Genomic DNA, 26888 nt, shown 5'->3' on the forward strand with positions numbered 1-26888 from the left:
CAACAACTGATACGTGCAGGGAAACTGGAGAACATGGGCCTGAATATTCATTGGGTTGCATGGGAGTTGGACCTGGAGATTATAGGTAAAGATTGAGGTGATTACTATTGCCACAACAAAATTGCTTTCGACCCCTACCAGCCAAGGACAACTACCAAACTACCCTGCCCCACCCCACCCTTTTCCACCTCCTGTATCTTCATTTTTTCTCTCCCTCTTTTCCTTTCTTCCTTCATTCTCCCTCTTTTTTCTTTCCCTTTCTTCCCTCTCTTCACTCACAAACGGTTAGATATTTTTTTTTTGTTTTCATTGTCAAAATGGAATCACAATTTCATTTTTATTTTATTTTGTTGTTGCTCAGTGGAATCAAAATTTTGTTGTGCAGTGCATTATGTAACATAATGGAATCATTATGTTGTTGTGTTACACGGTTATTGTACATGGGTTGTGCCATTATTAGTTGGCATTATATTGTATTAGTACACTTATCTAGGTTGTAGAGTTGGACCTTTTTCACTTAGGGGTCCTATGCCAGCAAAACCCATCTCATTTCCATTGGACTTGTCATTGGAAATCATTTTGTGTAGGTATATAATATCTACTAAAGATAATGTTACCTTTGTAAGCTAATATTAATTTTTTCACTAACTTCGTCTTTTGTATGATAATGAAGCTTTTTTTAAAGGTTCGTTGTCACTTGTCTCCTTTTGTACCACAATGGAGAAGCTACTGCACACCTGAAGCCCGCTTACAATCAATTCATACAAACTTTTAACTTAATACAATTTCATTTAGTTAGAGAATCTCAATATGTAGTAGACATTTCTTGAAATATATAGTAACTTTTCGTTCATGGTAAACGTTGAATGTGTATCCCATTAATTTTATGGATGTGAACCTCAATATGCATTGATTTCTAAGATATTGTATGCAATACATGTCATTTATGTAGATTTTTTAAAATTCTGAAGAAAAAAAATGTACAATGAAAGTATGATTTCATTGTACATTTAAGAAAAAATACTAAATGAAAGCGTTATTCTATTATATATCATACAACAAAATCATAATTCTTTTGTGTAGTCATTTTTTAATCTCTTTTCACAACGAAATTATGGTTTCATTGTGTATTTTTTTTTCCATACCAAGATGCATTACGAAATTGTAATTCCTCAGTATAATAGGAGTGCAAAAATTATGCACAATGGAGTGCACAACGAAATCCATTGTGCACAATTTTCGCATTATGTTGTGGAATCATAATTTTGTAATATTTTTTTGAGAATGGATAATTTTAAAATTTTGAGGGATTATAGGAGCCAATAACAAAATCCATTGGAACCAATAACAACTCTCAAAGTTGTATATTCAATTCCCCAAATTACAATGCCCCCCCCAAAAATTGTCCAAACTACAATTCTACTTGTAAATTGGCAAAGAAGATTCATGAAAACTGTTTATAAGAACCAGAGCAGAGAAGAGGCAAACACCTACCAGACCCGTGAAATATTCTGATCATAAAGTCAACCATTATATGAATGAAATTTACACTTTAATAAATAGCATTAGCATGGTTGGTAAAAGCAATTATAGACGCATTTGAATTGTGAAATAGACATTATGAAGTTAGGTGCATGCAATTTTAAATTTATCTAATTTAATGATATATATGTTAGTATTTATTTAAAAAAGTAGTTCTCACTAATTAGAATCTTATTATTTTTCCAAATGTCACTTTCAAAGGCATGGAATACACATATTTTTAAATAAGCATTTATAAAAAAGAAAAATAAAAAGGTAAAATGAATTAAACTCTTATCTCTTAATTTCAAAATTTACTTATGCACTTCAACTTTTATAAGTTTTCTCTTTTAACTTCTTAAAAAATGGAGGTACTAAGTCAATTTTTACTTTTTATTTTCTTCTTCTATAGTGTTCATGGAAAAAAAAAATATTTAGTTAGTTATCCGAGTTTAGTTCAACCATTTTATGATTACATGCTTGGATTTAAATTATTAGAAGTTTCTTTTCTCTTTTTTTTTTATTAACTAGTGTTCTAATTTATGCAATATACACAATTAATGTTTACTTTATAAAACTAAAATATATCATAAACAAATATTTCAATATAAATTATATTATAATTAAAATTCATAATAAATAAATTTTTTGAATATATAAATTATATTTTAAATTTATGATAAATAATTATTTTGTAGTATTAGACAAACATATTCTTTAAAGACTCTACTACTGTATATGGTAGTAGTAGACAAACATGAAAGGAAATTCAATTTTGTTACATACAAATCCACTGGAGCCTACAATCTAGACTATCGTAAGATGTCTGCTTAAAGTTTCTAAAAACTCGTGGCTCCTTGTTAAAAAGTCAGAAATATGAATGGACTCCAAATCTTTAATACACATCACATGCATATAACCGCTTTCTCCCATTTTGGATTTTTTTCTAGGTTTTAAAATGTTTGTTTTCTTTAGTTTATATTCTTTCACGAATTACTCACGAGTTTTCAGTTGAAGTAAATAACTTTTATCCTGTGACAAAATAATTATATATATATATATATATATATATATATATTTTATTTTAGAAATAAACACACACATATATAAGTAATACTTAAACCTTGACCAGTCAATACATTATAAACAATAGTAATTTATAAATTTTCATGGCTATATATGTAATGAAGATATATACATGCACAATGATTAAACTCGAAAGGTCTTGAATCGATTCCCTTGTTTTCCTTTTTCCTTGTTGCGAATGTGCTTTGATTCCCTTGTTTTCAAAGCTTTGATCGGTGAAGGAGTGAGTACATGCAAAAGTTACGCTCAAAGTAAAGTAATGAATGCTTCAACTTGAGCGTATGTGTTTGTAAGAAAATGTGCACAATGTCCATTGCTTTTCTTTTATAGGATCGTGGCCCCATAATCCCTAAACAATGTGCACATGAGTAATTTGCTCTCAAGCCCATTAAACATTTAACCCTAAACAATGAGTATATAAACTTAAAAAAATAGAATTTAATTTCCATATATTGTTATTGTAAAAAAATATTTTATCAACGAAGTGAAAACTATAATAAATATAACTGATAAGATAATTATTATAAAAATAAATGAAATAATTATACATACCAATTTGTGATTAAAAAATAATGTGAATTCTTTTTACAAAATTAATATATTGACTACTTTCTCTTAAAAGTATTGCCTTTCATTTAACTTGATAAGAAAATACTACATTTAACAAGTTTTATTTTTACAACGAACAAAATTAGAATCTAGGATCTCATATCTTGCACCACTATGTCGACTTTAATGGGTTCAAATAGCACATAACTTAATTACCATATTATATATATATATATATATATATATATATATATATATATATATATATATATATATATATATATATAAACAATCATTTATGTTTATGATTTCGTTAGAAAATAATTGAAAATACGAAAACGTTTTTCCTAAAAATATTTTTCTAAACATGCTATAAAATCACAAATGTAAAGATGAATATAATATAATTCATAGTAAAATTGAAACAATAAGATAATTCAAACCTATTTTTGAAGTCTCTGTTTTCGGAAAGAAAGCTTGCGCTAGATACAGATGGTGCCCCAAAGATACTTGTTTGTTTTCCCCTCTTCCCTTTGTATATCTTTGCTACTTTTCTTCATGCTCAAAGAAAAGGAAATCTTTGTAAGGAAGGAGGCCTGCATTTCCACTCCCAGAGAAGAAATTGACCCAAAGATGCAATCTTGTGTGCATCAGTATCCACCGCAAATCTTTTTCCCACCTACTCATAAAGTGATAACGGATAAAAGGCCTTTGAAAAAAAGCGGAGGTGGGGGATTAATGCGAATAAGACCTTTTAATGTCCCGCATAGAATCTTAATCCATACAATATAGACATGAGCATAATTATAGGAATGTAACTTACAAATCTGTATATTAGAATCCTTTAATTGTAGAAACATTTACTTGTCTTGTTTATGTAATTACCTATAGGGATTTGTCAACCCCCTACTATTATATATTGTGTCTTTTACATGATTGCAAATTTTCCATTCAGAGACAAAGAAGTGGGTGGTAATTTTGGTGTAGAAGAAAAGAAATTACTTCCACTTCACTTCACCATTTGGATAAGCCTTTCTCTGCAGTTTTAGTTTTCCTCCCGGACTAGATTATTTAGCCGCAATGCCAGGAAAGGACTAGTAAGCAAGGCAAGGCAAAGAATGTGAGTAACTGAGGGAGGCAGAATAGAATTGGAAAAACCAAGAGGAAGGAAGGAAAGGGAGAGAGACAAACAGCAAAACAAAACAATCTCTCTCTTTCTCTTTCTCTCTCTTCCTTCCAAATAAACAAAAAAAACCCCACCCACAAAGCAACTTAATTTTTCCATCCTAGAATAATTACCCAACCATTACTATTATAAACCTAGTTATTATAAAAACCCTTTCTCATTTCCCCAAATTTTCGAGCTTCCTAAGTAATTGTGCATTCAAGAGGAAGCATCAAGCATATCATTTTACAACACAAAAAACAGACAAAACAAAACCCCCAAACCCCAAACTCATCATCATCATAATTGTTTGTTGCTCGAAAGAACAATGCTCCACATCACCTGCATTCTTTTAATGTGCCTTCTAAGTTCCTTCTCACCCCCAATCAACGCTCTTCTCAACCTCACTTTACCCCACCAACACCCTCACCCCGAATCCGTCGTCCACGATCTCCAACGGTAACAACCCACATTATGAACTACAGTACTCCTTCTCTTAACCCCTTAAAACACACTACTGACTAAAAAGTTTAATTTTTTTTTTTTTTTTTTTATTATTGCAGGAAGGTGAATGCCTCACTATGGAGAAGGGAAATGCTGTCAAAGGAGGACCAACAAGAAGGCATGTCGTCGTCGTCGTGTCTGACCGGAAACCCCATCGACGACTGCTGGCGGTGCGATCCGAACTGGGCGGCGGACCGGCAGAAGCTGGCGGAGTGCGGCCTAGGGTTCGGCAAATACGCGATGGGCGGCAAAGGCGGGCAGATCTACATCGTGACGGACTCCTCCGACCGCGACCCGGCCAACCCCGTTCCCGGCACCCTCCGCCACGCCGTCATCCAGGACGAGCCTCTCTGGATCGTCTTCGCCGCCGACATGACCATAAACCTAAAACACGAGCTCATCTTCAACAGCTACAAAACCCTGGACGGCCGCGGCGCCAACGTCCACGTCACCGGCCACGGCTGCATCACGCTCCAGTACGTCTCGAACATCATCATCCACAACATCCACGTCCACCACTGCACTCCCTCCGGGAACACCAACATACGGGCCAGTCCAACGCACGTAGGGTGGAGGGGCAAATCGGACGGTGACGGGATTTCGATCTTCGGCTCACGGAAGATCTGGATCGACCATTGCTCGCTGTCGTACTGCACGGACGGTTTGATCGATGCTATTATGGGGTCCACTGGGATTACTATTTCGAATAGCCACTTTGCGCACCACGATGAGGTGATGCTTCTGGGACACGACGATAAGTATTTGCCAGATAGGGGCATGCAGGTTACAATCGCGTTTAATCACTTCGGTGAGGGTCTGGTGCAGCGTATGCCACGATGCAGGCTCGGTTACATCCACGTCGTTAATAATGACTTCACGCAGTGGAAGATGTATGCTATCGGCGGTAGCGCTAACCCCACCATCAACAGCCAGGGTAACCGTTACACCGCTCCCGCAGACCCTGATGCCAAAGAGGTACTACTTCTCTATTTTTTATTATTTTATTTTTTATTTTAGCATTCTTTCCGACCTATCATAATTAATTACTGTGCAAGAGAAAAAAAATCATTTTAAAATAATTATAATTTAGTTTTTTAATGTAACAATTATTATTATTATTATTATTTTATATAAAATAATTCTATTGAGAGGAGAGAGTAATGAACGAATAATAATGCTTGCTTGCTGTTATGGGAAATGGGAAATGGGAAATGGGAATGGTTGTATCGTAATGTCATGTCTATGGTGCTTTTTTTTTGCCTTTCTTTGTTTGACTCCTGTTTGTTTCGAACGAATATATGCTTGCTGGATTTAATATTGTGTACTCGCGTGGGTGGCGCGTGTGGTGGAAGTGGTAATAATAGTAGGACGGTGGTGTGTATTTTTATTTATTTATGAATGGCAGGTGACGAAGCGCGTGGACACAGACGATAGAGAGTGGAGTGGTTGGAATTGGAGGACGGAAGGGGACATAATGGTAAATGGAGCGTTCTTTGTACCCTCAGGGGCGGGGCAGAGTGCACAGTACGCAGAGGCCACCAGTGTGCAAGCCAAATCCGCTGTTCAAATTGACCAGCTCACTATGTACTCCGGTGTCTTCGGTGATCCCAGGTATTGTTAATTTATATATATAGCCTTTAGCTTTCAATGTTATTTTTATGGTTATAATGTTAGTATTTATTCCATTATTCCTTGGGTGGTGCCTTTTCAATTGAATAATCTTGTGCCCCTTCTCACAACGGACATTACCTGTCTTGTTAACTGTCCTTATAAAGGGTAATCTCGTCTATCGAATTAATAACTAAATTACGGAAATGCCCCTTCCTCTCTGTCTGAGCCACATCACATGCCCCCCGCAATTGTTAAAGGACGCGGTGCAGCAGAATGCCAACTGTGCAGTACAAGTTGTTCTGATTCTCATTGGTTGGAGTTCTGTGAAAAGCTGTGGGGGATATTAGTAATATGTTTTTTACGTGCTTCCACTTTCACGTCTTGTTTCCTAAACATGGGTTTATGCTAAAACTCACTTTACAAGGTTGGGTAGTAATTGAACGGAAACGGAGTAACACAAGATTGGGATTAGTGATGTTAATTATTAATAATTTAGAAAATTCGGGGGAAAGTGGGGGCTTTTTGGGCGTTGCACGTGATCGTGAGGTCATTGGGAAAGGGGAATCTCTATTTAGCTCATGCCCCAACAGCCTTATTTACACTTCATTTGTCTTTTTCTTGCATGCACGAGACTAGATAAAATCTTTTTCTTTTCTACTTTTTTTTTTGGGGGAGGGAAGATTTTGAAAGCAGAAAAACTTTGTTTTGATCCCACTATGGAATTTTGACATGTTGATGGAGGGTGGGTGTTGTGGTTCTTATAAAACCCCTCTTGGCCCATGCTATCTACATTTTAGAATTGGAAGTGTAGTTCAGAAAAATGTCATTGAGCCTCCTCCTCCTCCATTCATATCAAATTGTTTAATAAGAAGAAAAAAGAAGGGCCAAAAAGGGGTTGCTGTCTGGATGGAACCACATAAAATAAAAGAGAGGAGGAGGTGCATGTGTGGAAACAATAGTGAAGTGTAGGGTTGAAAACTAGGGTTTGAAGTTTGAACCCCCACGTCAGATGTTTCGGCTCTCAAATTATATTCCTTTTTATCTGCTTTCCAGCAAGTAAGAGTGGGACCTTGCATAGTATAATAATAACGTGTTTTGGAGCCCTTTTGGGTCCATTTCTGATTCGACACATACCAGTCACAACTCACTCACCAAAGTAGCATCTCGATCATAATTGGGAAAGCGACTCTCCTCTCTTATTAACTTGCTCTTGCTGTCACCACCGTTATTAACCTTCTTTTTTATTGCTGTTTAGTCCATACTACATGACTAATCAACTCTAGAGTGTAACAACCATTCTCTATGTACCACTACTCATGAATTTATAGTTTCTAACAAGTAATAGAAAATGTGTTACCAGTACTCCTCAGGCAAAGATTAAAATGTTTGTTACTCATTTGAGTGACTGGGCCCTTGAGCCAAGAAATGCTAACAATACATTTTTATTTATTTTTCTAATAAATTACCAAATAGGAAACTTCATTTGGTTAGTTCTACATTAATTTCACTCAACAATAGTGTCAAAAAGAGAAAAAATGTTGCTAGCTACTTATTAGCATGTGTCTTATGAATTTCAAACTACTACCTAAACTAATTTATTTCGAATTTGACTTCTTTGCCTTAATTTGTTGAATCTAGCCACCTATGTTTCTTTACACAAGTGCACCTCATGTCCTGTTCTTTTCCATGGATTCTTTGACTCATTCTCCCATGGTTTCCGGGCCAAAGGCCAATCTTTCTTACGTCTGAGATCCACTCAGTTATTCCTGCTCTCGTCGTTACACACACCTTTTTATTAATTGCAATTAAACCGGCTAGAATTGTGCATTGACACTCTCTAAAGGATCACTTACTCTTGTTAATAATAATAATAATCAAATTACCTGATATTGATAGTGTACCTTTTCTTCAAGTTGAAGCCAATATGAAGGATGATGATGTGATGTTGTAATAAAGTATCTAAACAAGACACGCCCTATACATAATGTGGTTTAAACAAGATATTTGTCTTTGTCTTTCCTTCAATTTGAAGCTAAATGCTTTTTCACTTTTTTTTTTTCTCTCCTGTTGTTGTTAGCTCAAGGTTTACATCATTTTATTGGCCTTTATTTCAATGTCTACCAAACCAAAAAAAGCACCTTTCTTAGAGTTCTTATGAGTAAATTATTGAACAGGGATAATGGAGATTTATATCCCGGTTTCAACGGCGGTGGGACCGTGACCGGAGCCACCAGCAAAGGCAACACAGAGGGGTCCAGCAGTGACGATGGGGACTTCTTTGGGATGATATTCAGAGGCAGCAGCAGCAGCCAAGCAGCGCCACCATCACCTTCTTCGTCCATTGTATTTGTTTCAACCTTTTTGTCTCTTTTAATAATTTTTATTTTGGACACTACCACCAACCATGCCATTCTATTATCATTACTATGATCACACAATTTGGGAGTGGGAAAAGAAAACAACTAACTCCCTTGATGCCCAAAAAATTATCAAAAGCAAAAGAATGATCAAAGTTTCTAAATACTTGTTTTTACATTTAGAAGCTAGGAATCATGTTTAGGTATGTACACAGCTCTTCAAAGTTATTATTAAACTCTAAATAGAGCTAGGTGCAATATGATTTGGTCATTGCCTCAAATGTATAGTTTAATGTATTTAATTCAGTTTGCTTCCTTTTAATTGATAGTGTATACTCACTCCAACTCGATGAGCTTTCATTTAAACCATTTTAATTTTATAAGCACAAACTCGCTGTCTAAAATGTTTATTTTAATTTGTATTCACCATATAAATTTAAATTTAATAAGATGAAACCGCATTGGGAGAAAAACGAAAATAACCTTTCATTTGTATGAATATGAATTAAGCAGGGGGAAATTCTTTAATTAACCAAGTGGTAATACGTTTTATTTTGGTTAGACTAAAATGATTTAATTAATTATAATGTAAAAATAAAAAAAAATGTAGGTAAAATTAAATATTAGACTAAAATTTTATTTTTTGCCTACATTTTACTAATTATTTTTTTTTATTTTAGTCTAATCTTTTGTGGTAATATCGAAACAATTATTTTGATCTTTTATTTTTGGTTTTACTAAAATGATTTAATTAATTAAAATTAAAATAGAAGATCAAATACCTCCATAAAAATAAAAGATAAAATGTTTTTATTTATTATTTTTTAATTAGTGAATTATGGTTGAGACAATAAAAAGTTAATTGAAAAAAAATAGAAAGAGAAAATTATTATTGTTTTTTTTTCTTAAATTAAATCTTGAATTATTATATTGTCCCTACAAAAATTAATAAAATAAGTAAAATTGTGGTTTTTTTTTGTCTTAAAATATTTCGATCGATATTACTAATGTATTTCAACTGAAAAAGAATGTATATATTAGCAAATTTTCATATATATATATATATATATATATATATATATATATATATATGAAAATTGGCATGAAAAGTTTTGTTTGTTAAATCTGACAAATTATAGGACTAAAGAAACATAAATTAATGACAAAAAAATTATTTATTTTTTATGCATTTTCAATGTAAATATTTTTACATTATTTAATCATAAGTTATTTGAAGTGTGATATTTAAATTAATTATTATAAAAATCAAAATATTTACTATAGGTATCATATACAGCAATTTATTATATAAATTCAATTTCTTTAAGAATCATTTTAAATCTTCTTATAACATCTTAATAGTTCTCATAATAATTATTAAATAAAAAAAATCAAATACTTTATAAGTTTTAAATATATTTATCTTTTATTTAATTTTTGTCTATAAAATCATCGGAGAAATTATTAGGAGAAATAGAGAATGTCGTTAGCTAGAATCCCGCGCAATGAAGCTAGAATTATATGTCTGTTTTTATTATATATTATTTCATATTGATAATCATCAATAAGAATTTAACTTATATGTATTGTAAGTACAAAACATTTATATACAAACATTCAACATGAATTTATCTTATTACTACATCATATTAATTAATTAATAAATAAAATGGTGTGATAAAATGATTAAACTGTATTGAATATTTGTCTCAAAAAGTTTTCAACTAACCATGCATATAAATTGAATTCTATGAATAATATTTCTTCAAATACTTGTCATATAACTCTTGACACTCTTATCTATTTCTTTTTTCTTTGTCTTTTATTCACCAATATTAATAATGCACAATTTTTTATGAGTTACGCGAGTTGCACATTACCTGCTGCAATAATTATTATATACGTGTACTTGGAATAGCTTTATTCTAACATGTAACTACAACTTGATGGCTCTATTTGTGGGGTCTTGAACTTATGGCTTTTGGTTGTGCTTTAATCGCTTCCATTAGTCTATATTCTATACTACAAGAATTGAAAATTGTACTCATATATACCTCAAACGAATGGCATCATCTTTGTCTGTTATGGAATTGGCGCAGCAACGATTAGTTGTTACTTCTTGTTACATGAAAGTATTGGCCTTTGTAATGCATTTCTAGTACTTTCTCATTGCACCTTTTGTAAATTTAGTTTTAGGGTTTAACTTTGGAGGTTTCACTTCTATGGAAAAATAAAAATTATTTAGCTGGCCGTTCCCCGATTTGATTTGAAAACAACTGGAAGAGAAAAGAAAGGGTGAGATAGGATGTGAGTGGATGAAGTGGCACTTCTACTTCCATGTCAACTTCAGATCCCTCTTTTTATTAAATTTTAATGTTATTTTTTTCTAAGTAATATTAAAGTGTTTAACATGACTTGTCTCCATATCAGAAAGAAATTGTCAAACCGTCCAATTCTAAAGAATCTTCTTATCTGCATGTGAATATCTCTGGGAAGTAATATAACCCGAAAAGACGGTCTCTTTGCCCCATCTTTTGGCACCATTCCATTCATACAATATCTATCTAAAAATAATAATGATAATAACAATTCAAGTTCCTATAAAATAATCAGTTTTTATGTAGTGTTGATAAATAAAGATCTACATCATCAAATAATACAATCAATCAACTCGAGGGGAAAAAAAAAATCAAAGCTTATATCATCTGCGAGGAATAAGGACGGTGCATCACATCTTCTTATTTTATTTTATTCTTCCAATCTCTGAATATTTTTTTTAAAAAAATACACTGTTCGTATAATGATATGATGACGAGAAAGATAGAGAGACGACTGAAACATTTAAGAAATAATACAAGTAGTACAATTGAAGTATATAGTTCTTTTTTTTAATTTTATTTTGGGAGAGTATTTTTAAGAAATGGGCATACTAAAAAAATTAAATAAATGGGAGATAAAGATTATGTCATTTCTTTTAACCAAACACATCCTACACTCTTCATTGACCTCAAACTCATTGTGGGTAAGCTTAAACTCCAAACTAAGCACTTGGGATGTGTTTGATTAAGGGGAAAAGGGAAAAAAATAGAAGAAAAAAATTATGAGTCTCACACCTCTTACACTCTACTTTAATTTTATTTTATTTTTCTATTTTTATCTTCTCTTTTTTCATGTTTCAAAACAAACACATCATTAACTCTAGAATTGACCTTAAGCCCATCGAGGACCAAACTCAAACTCTAGACTAAACACTTTACTCTTTTATCGAATTTAAGGTTATAGCGGGCCAAGGTCAGAATCTAGACCGGTCACTTAGCTCTTCTGTTGATCTTAAATCCATCACGACCCAAACCCAAATTCTTAGTTGGGTAGTTAAGCCCAATTTGCAACAATCATGAGCTGAACTTAGCCTCCAGACACTAATCATGCCATAAACTAGAAGATATACAACTAGGCGCATAGTTTGCTATTGATTGGTAGAAGTATTAGCACCAACAATAAGAGAATAGAACCATTTGCCTAATCTCTGGCTAAGATCTTTGGATTTGATCCCCCAATCTTTGACTAAGACGACTTGGCCAAAGGATAAAAACTCTAATCTGGTTGCTACTAAACAAATTGCTTCAATACTTGGCCTTTAGGCTACAATTTGACTGAAACAATGTAGTATGATTTTCCAAAAAATCTCTCTGGGTTTAAGAAAAGTGGTTAAAAGTAATTTAACATTAAAAAAACGTTGTTAAGTCACTTGCATTATCCTAACAAAGATCCAAAAAGAACCCACTTGGCTGCTTTACTTTTTACTGACAAGAAGGCATACTTTTTTATTCCAAACACTAAAATGATTCTTTGTGTAGAGATGCTAAAATACAGTTATTAATTAGAAATGGTTGGGGAGCCCAACTTCGAAAACTTATTTAGTTGACTGTTTTTGTTTTTATATTCTCTCTTTTAAAAATTAAGGGATTTACAGGATTCACAATTGGGTCTAGCCTTTTTAACCATAAAATTTAGGCTTAATTGTATTTTTTTTTTCGGATTTCCCCTCTCAATCATCACAAATTTTGCCCCTACATAGGAAAACTGCCACAAATTTAGGAACAAAATTTGCAAGAATGTGAAACTTTAGAGGGAAAAAAATATAATTAAGCCTAAATTTACTTTTCTACCAAATAAAAGTATAGTGCCACAATAAAGTGCTTTATCAGATTCCACCATCATTAGTCATTGTAACGCAGTTGGGGCATACAGTTTTGAAAGTATAAGAACTTTATTAATATTGTCCAAACAGTAATTTTTTCGTGTATGTTGCCATGGATTTTGCCTTTTAGTGTGTAACAACTAATAAACCATTGAGGAAGATGTGTGGGAATCCGTAGATGTTATTATCGACCGATCATTAGGACTTAAAATATGACTAGTATATAAGCTAGTTTGTCTGCAAACTACTAACGTGATGCAAAACAGGAAAACCCAACGGAATCTACCGTCTTGGGTATGATTCATGTAAAATTGTAAACTCTCCCTGAGGCTGGTGCTGTTCGCTTAAGTACGGAAAACAAGACAATCTCTTATTCCTCTGAATATTAGTTCACCAAAAAAGCAGTACCAACTGCACCATTTTTCCATACATGGAACGAATTTGGTACATTAAATGACAATTCAATTGAAGAAAAATACATCTTTGTATTTACAATTGACAAGATTACATTGGGTATATAGAATAAACCAGAAGGCAGGGAGCGATAGATCAAAGAAACACTGTACTTTCTCTGTAAGAAACAGGACCCACAAGGTAGTTAATTTGCACTTATACTGTTCACCACGCCGTGTAACTAAAATCATTTTTTCTATTAGTTACTCTAAGGGTAAAAGACGTTAAGGAATTATTAAATAAATATCCTTAGGGGCAATGGTTAGTAAAATTGAATTGAAATAAAATTATAATGTCCTTTCTATTTTAGGGTATGCAGCGGTGATGTAATCCAAAATTCAGAAGAACTTTCAGCACAGCCACCAATGTGAAAAGAAGAATTGCAAGCTCAATACCTTAGTTAACCAAAACCATATCATCCCTCACGGCTTGTGCAGCCACTGCTTCCAATTTCTTCACTGTTAACTCCCTCTTCTCTTCCAACTCTCAAGCCCTGGCTTCCTTCTCTAAGTACTGCCTTTGACACTCTTCAAACAATTCGGCATCCATCTCCAGAAACATCTTCCTCACATTGGCCGTTAGCCAATGCACTGCTCGGTTCCAATGGCTTTTCATGTTATTTTCCAAAGCTTCAAAGATTACTGGCAATATAAAATTTCGATTCTGGGCTACTATACTTATAATCTGCTCATTGTTCCACAAGTGCTCGTTCAGCAACCTGTCATGGATAAAACAATTGTCAGATAGAGCAATCAAGAATCAATAAAGAAATACTACATTTTCCTTTACTACCACCAAATGATGGGATTTATCATTTATCAAAGATTTGACATTACATAATATAAGATAAAATCAGACCACCACAAGCATAACCAGTTCAACAAGATTCAAATTCAAAAGGACCTAGACATAATTTTCCAAGGGGGCAGTAACTGAGGGAACCAATCATCATACATATTAAAAGCTTAGATAGCACTATGTGAAATAGCATCCCCATGAGTGAGAAAGAGGACTTGAAATCTCAGCCAAATTGAAGCAAGAAATAGCAGACAAAATAAGGCACTTCATAGAAGCTTAGTATTTCCCAACGGAAAAAGAAAACAAGTTCATAATATTGTAGCCCATGTCACACATTTGCTAAAACATAATCAGCATATGTTTACATGTGATTTTCAACAACAAAGAACTCTTAAACATAGAGATGTAACAGCCCATCATAAGCTTTTAAGCCTTCAAATCCACAATGGGATTGGAACTGAACTTAGCATACTAACTTTCTGCATTAAGACTAAAGAGTTCTCTCAATACATCTTTTTTACTCTGATACTACCCATGTTGTTGAGATTTCACATCCACTATAGATATTATGACCAATATAGTCCTTATAAGGTTTGGACAGTCTTTACCTTTCAAGTCAGTTTTGTGGGAGTTGAGTTAAGCCCTAAGCCCAAATTCTAAAATGATATTAGTGTCTATCCCAGATCCAATATTGGGTCACCCCGTATTTGTTTAAATTCAAGATATCAACTCCTAGGCGTGAGGAGTGTGTTGAGATCCCATGCCAGCTAGAGGCATGACAATATAGTCCTTATAAGGCTTGTACAATCCTTACTTAAAAGGCCAGTTTTGTGGGAAAAATTGGGCTCTAAACCCAAATTCTAAGACATACTATATCCTAGCCTCCCCTTGTCACTTTTCATGCTATCAGTGTATGACTATTTCCACTTTTTGGCCCCAATTTTTCGTCGACTTCAAATGTAAACCCAAATGGAAGCAATCACCAACTGATATTTTATATGAGAACATCTCAAATGAAGTTCCACTTTCCTAAGCTAATAGTAATAATAATGATCCCGATTATGCCCAAACATGCAACGGAAAAAAAAATGATACAAAATTTGAATACTTCTCCATCTATGCTAGGGTTGTTAAAGTAAACAAACATGTTAAGTTTCCTAGCCTAAGTTTCAGAAGGAAAGGAAAAGGACAGCAGGCTGTGATAATTATCCCAACATCCAAGCAACCATATAAAACCCCACTCAAGTATATGTTGTCCAACGAAAGTAGAAAAGATGAATATAATCCACAAGAATTTACCAGTTTAGAGTACAAGTAATCTCAACAAAAGCAAGCATTTTTCTGAAGCTAAGAATATCACCTCCATATATGCAAGGCACAAACCATCACTACAAGTTACATATGCAAAGTTAAGCTCAATTAATTAAAACAAGTTAGCTGAATGTGGTAAACAGACAAACCTGAAAGAGAGGAATGTTAAGGCAGCGTCCAATCTGCCTGAAAAGAGAGACTATGCACCTTATAAACTCAGGATATTGAATTGCCTCAATAACCTCTTCCAATTCTCCAAGAAAAAGCACTTCCTTATGGCAATTCGTGACAGGCCAGTACTTCAGCATCCCCTTGATCACAGGATTAGCCAGCCTGTTGTCTTTCTCAACAAACTGAAAGACGCAATAAGAGAGTTGTTGCCTTGTTGGTGATAAGAGGAAAAAGTTTTAGGCTTGTGAAGCGGTATAAGAGTCCCAATCAAAAACAGCTTGTGCTTCTCTTTCATTGGCAATGCAAAACCATTGATAATACTTCCCAGAATCTCCAGCAATTCGGCAATACCATTATGCCTCTGCGTTTCAAGTATAAACCCATAGAGCACATTGTTGATGGCTGTCCTTATGAAGGGCCTGTGCAGCATGGACTTGCCATAAATGCGGTGAAGAATGATTTTCAAATACTCGCGCTCGGGCTGGTCCTTGGAATCAAATAACTCAATGAGCTTCAAGACAAAGATATGGTCAATGTAGCGCTTGAAAGTCTTTATGTCAGTCTCGGGGGACACAATGTGACGCAAAAGGATTTCATACACAAGCTGCAAATGCGGCCACGACGGTTCTTGTCATCGTCTTCGGGATCCACATTCTGTGTGATACGAGATGATGGAGGGAAACAACGGAAAATGTTAACGGATTATTTAAAATCAATATTTGTTTTATCTATCAGGCTCAAAAAATTCATTTAGTATTCTTTAGATTCATAAAGTCAAATTTTTAAAGTTATTTTTTCATTGAAGTTGTAAAACACCACAATGCTAAAAATGAACGTGCGTCACGGCTTATTTAAAACATCAAGTTTGTTTGTTTTATTGTTTAGAGTATTTTTAGAAGTTGCAAAATACACGCCTTTGTACATGAACTTTCTATTCTCATGGATGTCGATGTGAATCCTTCGTGCGTCAATTTTTTCTGTTTGATGAATAATCATTCTCAAGGAGATTTGTTGATGCCTAGAACACTACTTGAATGCCTGTAATTAGGTGAAATTACTTACGATTCAGGCCATTACAGTAATCCTATACGTATGTATCTGCTAATAATCCCTGGTGTCATGCTTGGTAGTATTGGAGATACCTCCTAGTTCTACCACTTTAGTCACCACAAAAAAAGAATATATATATATATATATGAACTTTCTAAACAACATTCGCATTTAAACATTCAATACACCCATTAGCATGGATGAAAAAATAGTGGTAATTTCATTTTGTAAGAATTTAGATTTTTATTATATTTCAGCATTCAACAAACATTATAAAATTTATAATCATTAAAATGTTCAGGCATGCTATAAAGGTTAATATTGTACTTCTATTTTTTATTTATTTTTTACATCGGGTGAGGAAACCAAAACAGTGAAAACACCCGAAGACCACGTGAAAAATCTGTTGAGGAATGGACATTGAGAACATTGAGAAGCTATCCTTAGCTAACTTATCTGTCACTTGATTCCCATTGCAAATGATAAGAGCTTAAATAATGCATGGAAGAACTTTATTCACACAGATAAGTGCAAACCACTCAACAAGTCAGATTTGCATCAAGATACTGAGTCAAAAAACAAACTCAATAACTCGGGTTTATTGAATCCTGTTTCAAAAAGTCGCCATTAGTTAAAATGTTCGGGCATCGGAAATTACCATTGTCGACTGTTCCTGCAATTTTATGACTATTTCCATTCCAACATAAATAAAAGATATTCTTAGCACCCTCAAGAAATTAACAAAATAGGAAAGCACTGCAAGCCATACAATCACAGATTAGAAATTGTAACACGACACTGCATATTACATAACATTCATGCATAACACGGAAGAGAGGATTAGTCATTCATCAGATCTGTTTAGAACAATTTAAAAACAAAGTCTCTGCGCAGATTTATACGGATTTACAAAGAGAAAAAAGGTTTGCCATTAATTACAAAATGCCCGAACTCAATTCTTCCCTTCTTTGGCCCATCTAGCACGTTCAAGAAAGCAATTACCATCCACCTTTGTCACCCCCGTCATTTTTCTTGCCCCATGAACCTGATGCACCTACATATAATGATAGTCACAAGTCTATGAATTAAGGTGAGAATAAATCTCGTATATGTAAATTTATATTGATAAAACATTAGATTAACTATGTTGTGATTTGAAGGTTAACTTATAATTAATAATGATTCTGAACTGGAAATTAAAATCATTAATTTGCATAGTAACTTAATTTTCTTTTGAACACTACCGCAATTTTAATAATAAAACAAAAATAGAGGATAATCCGATGGACTTCTATTCGGTTATCATTATTTCTTTCTTACCATCTGCTGCTTCTTTCCAACTAGATGCTTGACCCTTGTCTGCAGCACTTGATTGACCCCAGTCCTTAGAAGTAGTGTTTGAACTAGATCCCTTGTTCCACCCACCACCCTGGATATTGGTCCCTTCAGTTGTAGATTTTTTCCAGCTAGCCTCTGCAGTCTGCGATGACCCATTGTTGTTCCAATTATTGTTACCTCCACCACTTGCTGAACTCCAGCTCTGCTTATTTCCAGCTTGGTTCCAGCTTGGATGCTCCTTATCTGCATTCCCCTGGTTCCAAGCCTGAGATCCATTATCATTAGCTCCACTTGCTGAACTCCAGCTCTGATTTCTTCCACTTCCTTGGTTCCAGCTAGGATGCTCCTTATCTGCATTTCCCTGGCTCCAGCTCTGCCTATCCTTGTCACCAGTATCCTGGTTCCAAGCCTGAGATCCATTACTATTCTTCCATCCACCATTATCTGCCCCCTTCTTCCAGTCAGAGGGCCCATCCTCACCAGAATCCCTTCTGTTGTTCCAACCACCAGATTGATCGTTCCTTCCCCTGCCTCGGCCTCCACGTCCTCCTTCTGATCCCCACCTACCACCAAAACCTTCCCTGTCTGATCTACCTCTACCACCAAAGCCTCCTCGTTCCCCTCGGCCACCAAAGCCTCCATGCTCCCCTCGTCCACCGAAACCGCCACGCTCTCCTCTACCCCGAAAACCTCTACCTCTAAAACCCCCTCTGTCGGAGCCACCTCTACCCCGGTAACCACCTCTCCAGTTCCCACCACCTACTCCATCAGAATTTTCATTTGAACCTTCATTACCATCATCGCTTGAGGCATTTGCAGTGTTCCAGCTGCTATTGCTTCTCCAAGACGTGTTTTGATTAGCATCACCAGATCCAGAAATGCAATTATTTTTGTTGCCCCAGTTAGAATCTGTATTTCCAGGATCCCCAGAACTCCAATTAGATTTCTTGTTTTCGTTCCCAGCACTCCAAGAGGATTTGTTAGAGTTCCAATTGCTATTAGGATCAGAAGGCTGGTTACCACTGTTCCCAGAGTTCCAATTGCTTTTCTTGCCCTGATTGGCATCTTGATTTCCAGGATCACTATGCCCAGAACTCCAGCTGGAATTCTTGTTTTCATTTCCAGTACCCCATGAAGATTTGTTATTGACATTGGTTCCCCAGTTGGAATTTTCATTGGAATTACCAGATCCAGAATTCCAATTGCTACTTTTTGGATCGGAAGCCAGGTTTCCACTGTTTCCAGAGTTCCAATTGCTTTTCTTGTCCAAGTTGGAATCTTGATTTCCAGGCTCATTACGCCCAGAACTCCAGTGAGAATTCTGGTTCTCATTCCCACTCCTAGATCCAGAGTTCCAATTGCTTTTCTGACCCCAACCATTACTACCCTGATTTCCACTGGAATCACCAGATACATCGCATGAACCAAATTTCTTGTCGCCCCAATTAGAACCTTCTTGGGTGTGCTCACTCAGCCCCCCTTTCCAACCAGAAGCTTGACTGAAATCTGCAGCCAAACCACCTGAAGCTTTTCCTGCATTCCACCTACCTTGATCATTACCTTTTTCCACTTTATCATTTGATGAAGAGACTGGAGCATTCCAATTGTTTTTTGTTTCCCAACCAGATGACTCACTCCCATCCTTATTTGGTTTGTTTTTCCACCCAGCATCCTGATTAGCATCAATATCTGAAGTACCAGCAGTGTTCCCAGCTTGTTTGACTCCACTTGATCCAGACTTCCAGCCACTCCAAGTAGAATTCAAGTTTCCTTCATCTGATCCACTTTTAAACCCATTGCCACCACCCCATCCAGCTGATGAAGTTTCATTTGACTTTTGGATACTGTTCCAACCAGAAGACTCCCCTTCAGAAGCCTTGGTTGTATTCCAATTGCTATTCTGATTGCCATCACCCACACTTCCAGTTTTATGCTCTGCCTGACCCCAGCTCCCTCCACCACTTCCCCAGCCACCAGACTGATCTGCATCAGAAGCAATTCCAGTCTTATCCACTGCAGCACCCCATGAGGAGGTCTTATTAGAATTACTTTTAGTTTCCCAAGCAGAATCTTCTGCACCTACACATTACAACAGCAATGAGGAACATGATGAACGAGTAGTTAACTAGAAGCAAAGACATGCTAAACATATATGCAGTTATGCACTACAACTTTACCCTTGGAACTGAATGGATTTGAGGTAGATTCTGTATTCTGCAAAAACAAAAATATGTCTACATATTAAATTAAAATGCAGTAAAATCAAAAATATAAAAAGCAACTGGGTGTAAATGGATAAATATTATATCAAGGATGGTTAGACCATGCACAGGAACAAAAGAGGGTAATAGGACAGATGGGCATGGAGAAAGACACACATAAAGGGTGTTATGCAATACATACCAATAAGCTTGGAGCAGAATGATTAGACCCTGCATCCCTGCAAAATGTTATCACAAGACAAAAAAGTCAAAAATTAGTAACTATCGTTTGAGTTGAGGTTAAAAACTAATCACTAATGAGAACGAAAAGATTGGGTATTTGCAATTTTAAATCATCTGGTCAATGTTTTAAAAACAATAATAATATAGATGATGTAAATACAATAACACTTTAATTCCTTGATATATCAATTAGATACGGTTTTTAAAAATGGCAATGTTCAATATCAGAGGAACATTTAAAAACTGAAATGGCATATAAAGATGGTCACAACACCCACATCTACATAACTTGGTTATGCTTTCTAGGTTTTAGTACGTAATAGCCATACTTGCATATGTCAATTCAACATTATTCATAATTATTTGGCATAAATATGTTTTTGTTGCATTGTCATCTGTGGCATACTATTGTCTGCATCAATGCTCCATAGCCATGACTTATCCCTTCCCAATTATCACGAATTTCAAGATTACTGGACAATATCTGGACATTACTAGAATCTTCCTTTTGATGAATAAACCCATCATGCAAAATTAGCCAGGATATATGTTAGTTGAATATAATATTGACTATAAAGCAGATGAAAATCAAGTAGATTTAACTAATATCACTATGAAATATACCTTTTAGATGACGGCCCTCCAGCATTCCATCCACCACCCCCAGTGGATGACGCCCCTCCAGCATTCCATCCACCACCCCCAGTGGATGACGCCCCTCCAGCATTCCATCCACCACCCCCAGTTGATGACGCCCCTCCAACATTCCATCCACCACCCCCAGTTGATGATGCCCCTCCAGCATTCCATCCACCACCCCCAGTTGATGATGCCCCTCCAGCATTCCATCCACTACCCCCAGTGGATGATGCCCCTCCAGCATTCCATCCACCAGCCCCAGTGGACGTTCCCACTCCATTCAGCCAACCTTTACAATTGGCAGGATTCATGTGTAAATAAAAAAAACAAGACCAAACAGTACGGGAAAGGTAACTAGCACACAAGTTAATTGATACTGTGATCCATTTAAAGGGGAACTTTTTTCTTGTTAAAGGATAACAGGATAAGATGACAAAAAACAAGAGAATAAGGGATTCCCACCTCCAGAGCTGCCTTCAGTACCCAGCATATCAAATGGCTTAGATGAACTTGAATCTGGATCACCACTAATATAAAAAACATTGGGAAACTCAGGACAATATTCACAGGTGCGATCAAAGTAAAATCAATAAGTATTGTGGCATGCAAAGTTATTGTCAATGACAGAAATACCTTGATGAAATGGCAGTACTCTTCCCCTGAACCTCAGAAAGATGCTCACATTTAACTGTGAAAACATTTTTGAAGAAATTGTTCTAAATAATGATCTAATATATCAAGAAACAATACTCGAGTTGACCATCATAAACAAACCTGTAAGAACCTTCTGCTGAGAATCTAGTTTCACAGTAACATCAGCACGACGCAAGGCAATGACTCGGCAAATGTATCCCTTCAAAGGACCTATCCTAATTCTCAACGTCTGACCAATAGTAAACATGTTGTTGTTGTCCCCACGGTTAACTGCATGCACAATTATCAAATTGAGAAAAAAATAAGAAACATGCATATCCACAGCTAATACACTTGTCAAGGACACATGTATCTTTACAGACATTCACGGTTATTTTCTCTTGCTTGCCATGGTTTTTTTGGTGACAAGGGAGATCTTGGTGATGATGGTTGGTCTTCAAAGACTAAAGGACCCGGTTCACTATCCTGAGTATGGAGCATAATTAAAAACATTAAAAACTCTAATGAAGTCATCAGACAGTTTGTAACAGAGCACAATACAAGAAAGATTACAAACCTTTCCACTGCAATCACCAACAGCAAGCTTGACCTTCTCACACTTATTAGATTTACAAGTTAAGTAACCTCCATTTTCTTCCTCATTTCCATCATATAAAAAGACAATCCCTCTATAAATGTGTTTAACAATGCCTTGTTTACCCTGCAAAATGACATATTATGGAAGTATCATGTGAGGCATGAAAATTCCAAATATACCACAACTAGAAATCTTGCAGTTCAGAAATATGAATCAGACCTTAGTTGGACCCTCAAGCACCCTGACAGTATCATTAACCAATATAGTCTTACTGTGCTGATCTAGGGCAGTAAGTTTCAAATCAAATAGCCCACTCTTAATTTCATGTCGATCAACAGTTACAGCATCAGGTCCATCTGAACCCTCTTTTAGAATCTATAATAGAAAGGGAAATTAGTAAAGAACTTACCAAAAATAACAGGTACTCAAAATCAAAAGTTTGGAACAAATGAAATTGCATAGAATCAATGCTATACCTTGTAGATATCATCTTTATCCATGCCTACTATTACACCAAAGTCCTTCTTACTGCAATGGCAAAGATTCATTGGAAAGGAAGATATGCGTAAGAACTTGCAGGTATGTACATGTGCAAGAACTTGCAGGTATGTGCATGTGCATGCACACACTAGAGAGAGAAATAATTCATACAATGCTGTGAATGTACTGCAATGGCAAAGATTTGACAAGAACGACATGTGTAGGAACGTGTATGTGTGTGCATCTGCATGTCTCATGAGGGTACAAGTGCTCACATGCATGAGAGAGAAATAATTCATATAGTACCGTGAATACTAGCTAGGTAAAACAAAGACTTACCCAAAACATACTAAATCATAAAGTTCAAAACCATTTCCCACACCAGAACCTGATGAACTCTCTCCTTTCCCACCACCTCCCTTCTCAGGTCTTATAACCCGTTTTTTCTTCTTGTCACCATAAAGCTGAGAGAGCCACTCTAAATCATTTGATTCATTGTTTTCAGAAGGCCCAAACTTCAACAGTTCATCTTCTGTTGGCACAACACCCCATAAACTTAATGAATCTGGAGATATTTTCTTGTATACATACCCATCCTTGAGCATCAAACCATCAAGAACCTCAAAAACCTTGCCAGTATCACGGTCACGTTTGATTTGGATGAGTGGTCGGAACTCCCTACAGAGTTATTGAAATATAACATCAGAAAAATGATCCAGCAAAAAATTAACTAGATATGAGAATATGTATTGTTACTCAAGTTCACTTGAGCTGATTAATCTTGGAGCCGGTACAGCCATTTTTTGGCGACTATATCCCCCACCCTGTAATATGAGTGAAGAGATGCATCAACAACTATTTCTTATATATCTTGTACATAGCCATAGGATAAGAACAATAAAAACAAAGACAGCCCACAGAAATAGTACTTTGCTCACTCTATGGCTTTGTTTGGATTGCAAGTAAATAAAGAGAAAAGAAATAGGAAAGATAAAAATAAAGGAGAAATAAAAAGGTAAGGAAAGAGGTGAAAATAAGAGAAAATCATGTGGACACAGGTCTCATTACAAATTTGGCAGCCAAGGCTTGTAGATCAATTCTTGGAATAAGCTTCACTGTAACTTTTTTCCGGGTATTGTTCACAGACACAACCTGGAAAAACATAAGAATGGATAAAAGGAGTAAGTGTTTCACAGGTTGTATAGAAAAACAAAACACAAAAAACATTACTTGTACAATCATGCAGTACCTGTGCCAGATCCCCCTTGTAGTTACCACCTTTTATTCGAGCCCACATGCCCTCAGAAATTTCAGGGGTTCTACTTCTAACAGAGAACAGATTATAAACCTCACTATTTGGTACAGGTGCCACTCGAGTAACATATATTCCGGGAATCCCTTGGCATGCCTGAAACCATGCATTAGTAACAAATGTAAATAGATTTGGCTAGTGGTAGAAAATTTTCACTGGAAAATGCTATCAAGCCAGTGTTAGAAAATGGTTGTGGACCACAATTTCAACCGCAGCAATTCAAAATCTGGGCTATCAATAAAATAAACCGATTTAAAATACCCAGTACTGAGGTTACCTCATTTATATCATACTGTTTCTCGGCTTCGATGTACACAAATCCTTTCATATGATCTACAGAAAATGCAGATTTTATCTTTAATTTAGTACCCAATGAATACAAGTCAGCAAACTTCTGCATCAGACAAAGAGCTGAAAGCCTCTCCCGGCCAACCTGCAGCAAAAAAGAACAAAAAACTTAGCAAAGCATAAACAAAAGAAGCGCCCTAAATAAAATTGAAGGCAACACCAGGAATTTAAGTTAAGAAAATCACTAAATCCATGTTTCAGGTATCATACAGTGCATTTGACTTTCCAAATGCTTGGCGTTAATTCATCGACACCCTCGTGTATGGAACTTGGGTCCATCCCTTTATCATCACCAAACTCATCAGAAAATCTGATAAACCTAGATGGATCTTTGTAGCGCTCCTCCAAAATTCTGTCCCACTCTTCTTCATCCAACATTTCCTCTTTAGGGACGACACGTGGGAGGCTACTCTGGCCCTTATCTGGCATGTCCATCCTTCTTGGCGCGGCATTTAATTCGTCATCAGAAAAATCTGCTCATAAAAATTTCAAAAACGGTAAGGAACGTGTATGATGCCACAGGAAATTGTAGCGATGAAAGATGAACTCGAAAGCCATAAAACCGTACAGAACTCAAGCATTTCTCAAATCTCAATAAGGTAGCCACGAAAAAACAGTTTAGAAAAGAAACATAACCCTAACAAATGTGGCCGAAACCCTAACATCTAGAAGAACATTTCTCAAGCTGACCGAAACGCAGATATGTTGAGGAAACCCTAACAATTTTCGCGGAGAGCAATAATAAACGAAGAAATGTAAGAGCAGATTACAGAGCGCGGGAAGGGAAATTGATTGTATACCGAAATCGCTGTCGTCGTCGTCGCTGAAATCACTGAAATCGCTCTCTTCAACGTCAGCGGCGTCTTCGAAGAACTGAAGGACACTTCGGTTGTTTCTCTTGCAGCCACTACCGGTCTTGTCATCCTGGAAGACGCCCTTGCGCTTGCCGGCAGAACCTTTTCCGGCGACCTCCTTGCCTTTTCCTTTGCCCTTGTTCGTCATTTTCCCAGAGAATGCAATGAGACCAAGGCCAATTGCATGCTCAGAGTCAGAGAAATGGAGAGAAGAAGAAGTGTGAGTGTGGAGTGTGTGTAAGTCCGAAGAACCGAAGAGTCCAAAATGAATAAAAAAAAATAGAGAGATTAAGATCCTCTACAATTTTGACAAAAACTAAATGAGATCTTGGTGGTTCCTTTATTTTTAGCATCTGGTGATTTTAAAGCAAGGGACAGAAAAATTGGATGAACGGTGAGATTAGCGACAATACAGGGTATAGCTTTATTTTAAACTGCAGGATATAATTTTCTGAAATTGGGAGTCTGCCACCATGGCATGAGCTACAGTTACATAGCTTTAGAACGAATTGGCCCGGCCCAAAAAATCAGCCTGTACGTGTTCGTAAACAAAAAAATATTTTGTAGAAAATCAGCATTTTTAGTTATTTGATAAAAAAAGAAGAGAGAAATATTGAATAAAATATTGGAACTGCACTTGCTAGTCAAGCAATCAGAATAGAAAATGAGAAAAATAAAATCAACTATAATGTTGTAGTCAAAGAGTAAAATAGAAAAAAAAGTATAAAAAAATAAGATATTACTTTTATTATTGTTATAAAATAAATCATTAAAAGTAATGAAATTTGTATGCCTAAATGTATAGATCTCATTAATATATTAAATTAATGATTAATGACACTAAATACTACACATTAATAAAAACATCAAAATTACATATTAATTAATACATTAATTGATTGTTTTTTATCATCACTAATGAATTGATTAATTTAATTATTTAATATATATTTGTTTTTTTTAAAATGTGTCTACAAATTATTTATTATGAAATCATAATTAATCAACAAGATTATGTGACCTGGGTTATCGTTTAATCTACAACTAAACATACTTACCTATATAGGTGACGGATTCTACTGTGCAAGAGAATAGTAGTAGGTCTTGCACCATGCCTGAGAAACAATAAGCGATAGATTTCTTATGTTAGTAGTATCTGATGGCGGGATTTCGGTAAGTATACTACTTTCGCATTTGTCTAAGGAAGGCCTTTTTATCTACTATCTATCTATATAATAAAACAACATACAAATTACCTCAATAGTCTTTTTTATTTACTGGCCAGAAACTTGCTAATTGCATCCCTTTTGATAAGTCTACCCAAATCTTCTTTTTTAAATCTTAAATAATCATTATATCCTTTCTTTTACTTCTGTACTCTCTTTAACGCATAGGCAATGATATTATCTGGGTGTACGCACGTATATTGTACTAGTTATAAATAAATAAAAAAATTGGCATTTTC

The 26888-nt window shown here is 35.4% G+C and overlaps 2 protein-coding genes and 1 pseudogene across 3 annotated transcripts; 1 reads left to right on the forward strand and 2 right to left on the reverse strand.

Moving 5' to 3' along the window:
• Window positions 1-4260: 4260 nt before the first annotated feature.
• LOC100808438 (probable pectate lyase 12) lies at window positions 4261-9138 on the forward strand. The gene is made up of 4 exons (XM_003555836.5): window positions 4261-4780; window positions 4885-5800; window positions 6231-6436; window positions 8611-9138. The coding sequence occupies exons 1-4, from the start codon at window positions 4650-4652 to the stop codon at window positions 8864-8866; spliced, it is 1509 nt and encodes a 502-aa protein (XP_003555884.1). The 5' UTR covers window positions 4261-4649; the 3' UTR covers window positions 8867-9138.
• Window positions 9139-15678: 6540 nt separating this feature from the next.
• On the reverse strand, window positions 15679-16429 carry LOC100818048 (serine/threonine protein phosphatase 2A 57 kDa regulatory subunit B' beta isoform-like; annotated as a pseudogene).
• A 1171-nt stretch (window positions 16430-17600) lies between these two features.
• Window positions 17601-25672, reverse strand: LOC100818587 (protein RNA-directed DNA methylation 3). 2 transcript variants are annotated; one of them, XM_006605825.4, is made up of 19 exons: window positions 25370-25672; window positions 24780-25042; window positions 24499-24654; window positions 24159-24317; window positions 23978-24061; window positions 23666-23733; window positions 23249-23587; window positions 22906-22957; window positions 22649-22804; window positions 22409-22552; window positions 22215-22317; window positions 21973-22122; window positions 21832-21886; window positions 21661-21725; window positions 21184-21487; window positions 20519-20555; window positions 20293-20329; window positions 18098-20188; window positions 17601-17831 (listed from the first exon to the last, which is right to left on the reverse strand). In XM_006605825.4, the coding sequence occupies exons 1-19, from the start codon at window positions 25569-25571 to the stop codon at window positions 17776-17778; spliced, it is 4521 nt and encodes a 1506-aa protein (XP_006605888.2). In that variant the 5' UTR covers window positions 25572-25672; the 3' UTR covers window positions 17601-17775. The 2 variants fall into 2 exon arrangements, with proteins under 2 accessions (XP_006605888.2, XP_003555224.2); XM_003555176.5 differs by having other exon boundaries at window positions 18098-20194.
• Window positions 25673-26888: the final 1216 nt, after the last annotated feature.

Source organism: Glycine max, chromosome 20 (genome assembly GCF_000004515.6).
Source record: "Glycine max cultivar Williams 82 chromosome 20, Glycine_max_v4.0, whole genome shotgun sequence".
Taxonomy (NCBI): domain Eukaryota; kingdom Viridiplantae; phylum Streptophyta; class Magnoliopsida; order Fabales; family Fabaceae; genus Glycine; species Glycine max.

Bases quoted from the DNA above. Each gene is read 5' to 3' on its own strand.
- LOC100818587 (XM_003555176.5), bottom strand. From the start codon at position 25,571: ATGACGAACAAGGGCAAAGGAAAAGGCAAGGAGGTCGCCGGAAAAGGT. The intron at 25,043-25,369 runs GTATACAATCAA...TTTTATGAGCAG, and splicing joins CGACGACGACAGCGATTTCG to ATTTTTCTGATGACGAATTA. The intron at 22,318-22,408 runs GTTTGTAATCTT...CTCCATACTCAG, and splicing joins TTGGTGATTGCAGTGGAAAG to GATAGTGAACCGGGTCCTTT.
- LOC100808438 (XM_003555836.5), top strand. From the start codon at position 4,650: ATGCTCCACATCACCTGCATTCTTTTAATGTGCCTTCTAAGTTCCTTC. The intron at 4,781-4,884 runs GTAACAACCCAC...TTATTATTGCAG, and splicing joins GTCGTCCACGATCTCCAACG to GAAGGTGAATGCCTCACTAT. The intron at 5,801-6,230 runs GTACTACTTCTC...TATGAATGGCAG, and splicing joins CAGACCCTGATGCCAAAGAG to GTGACGAAGCGCGTGGACAC.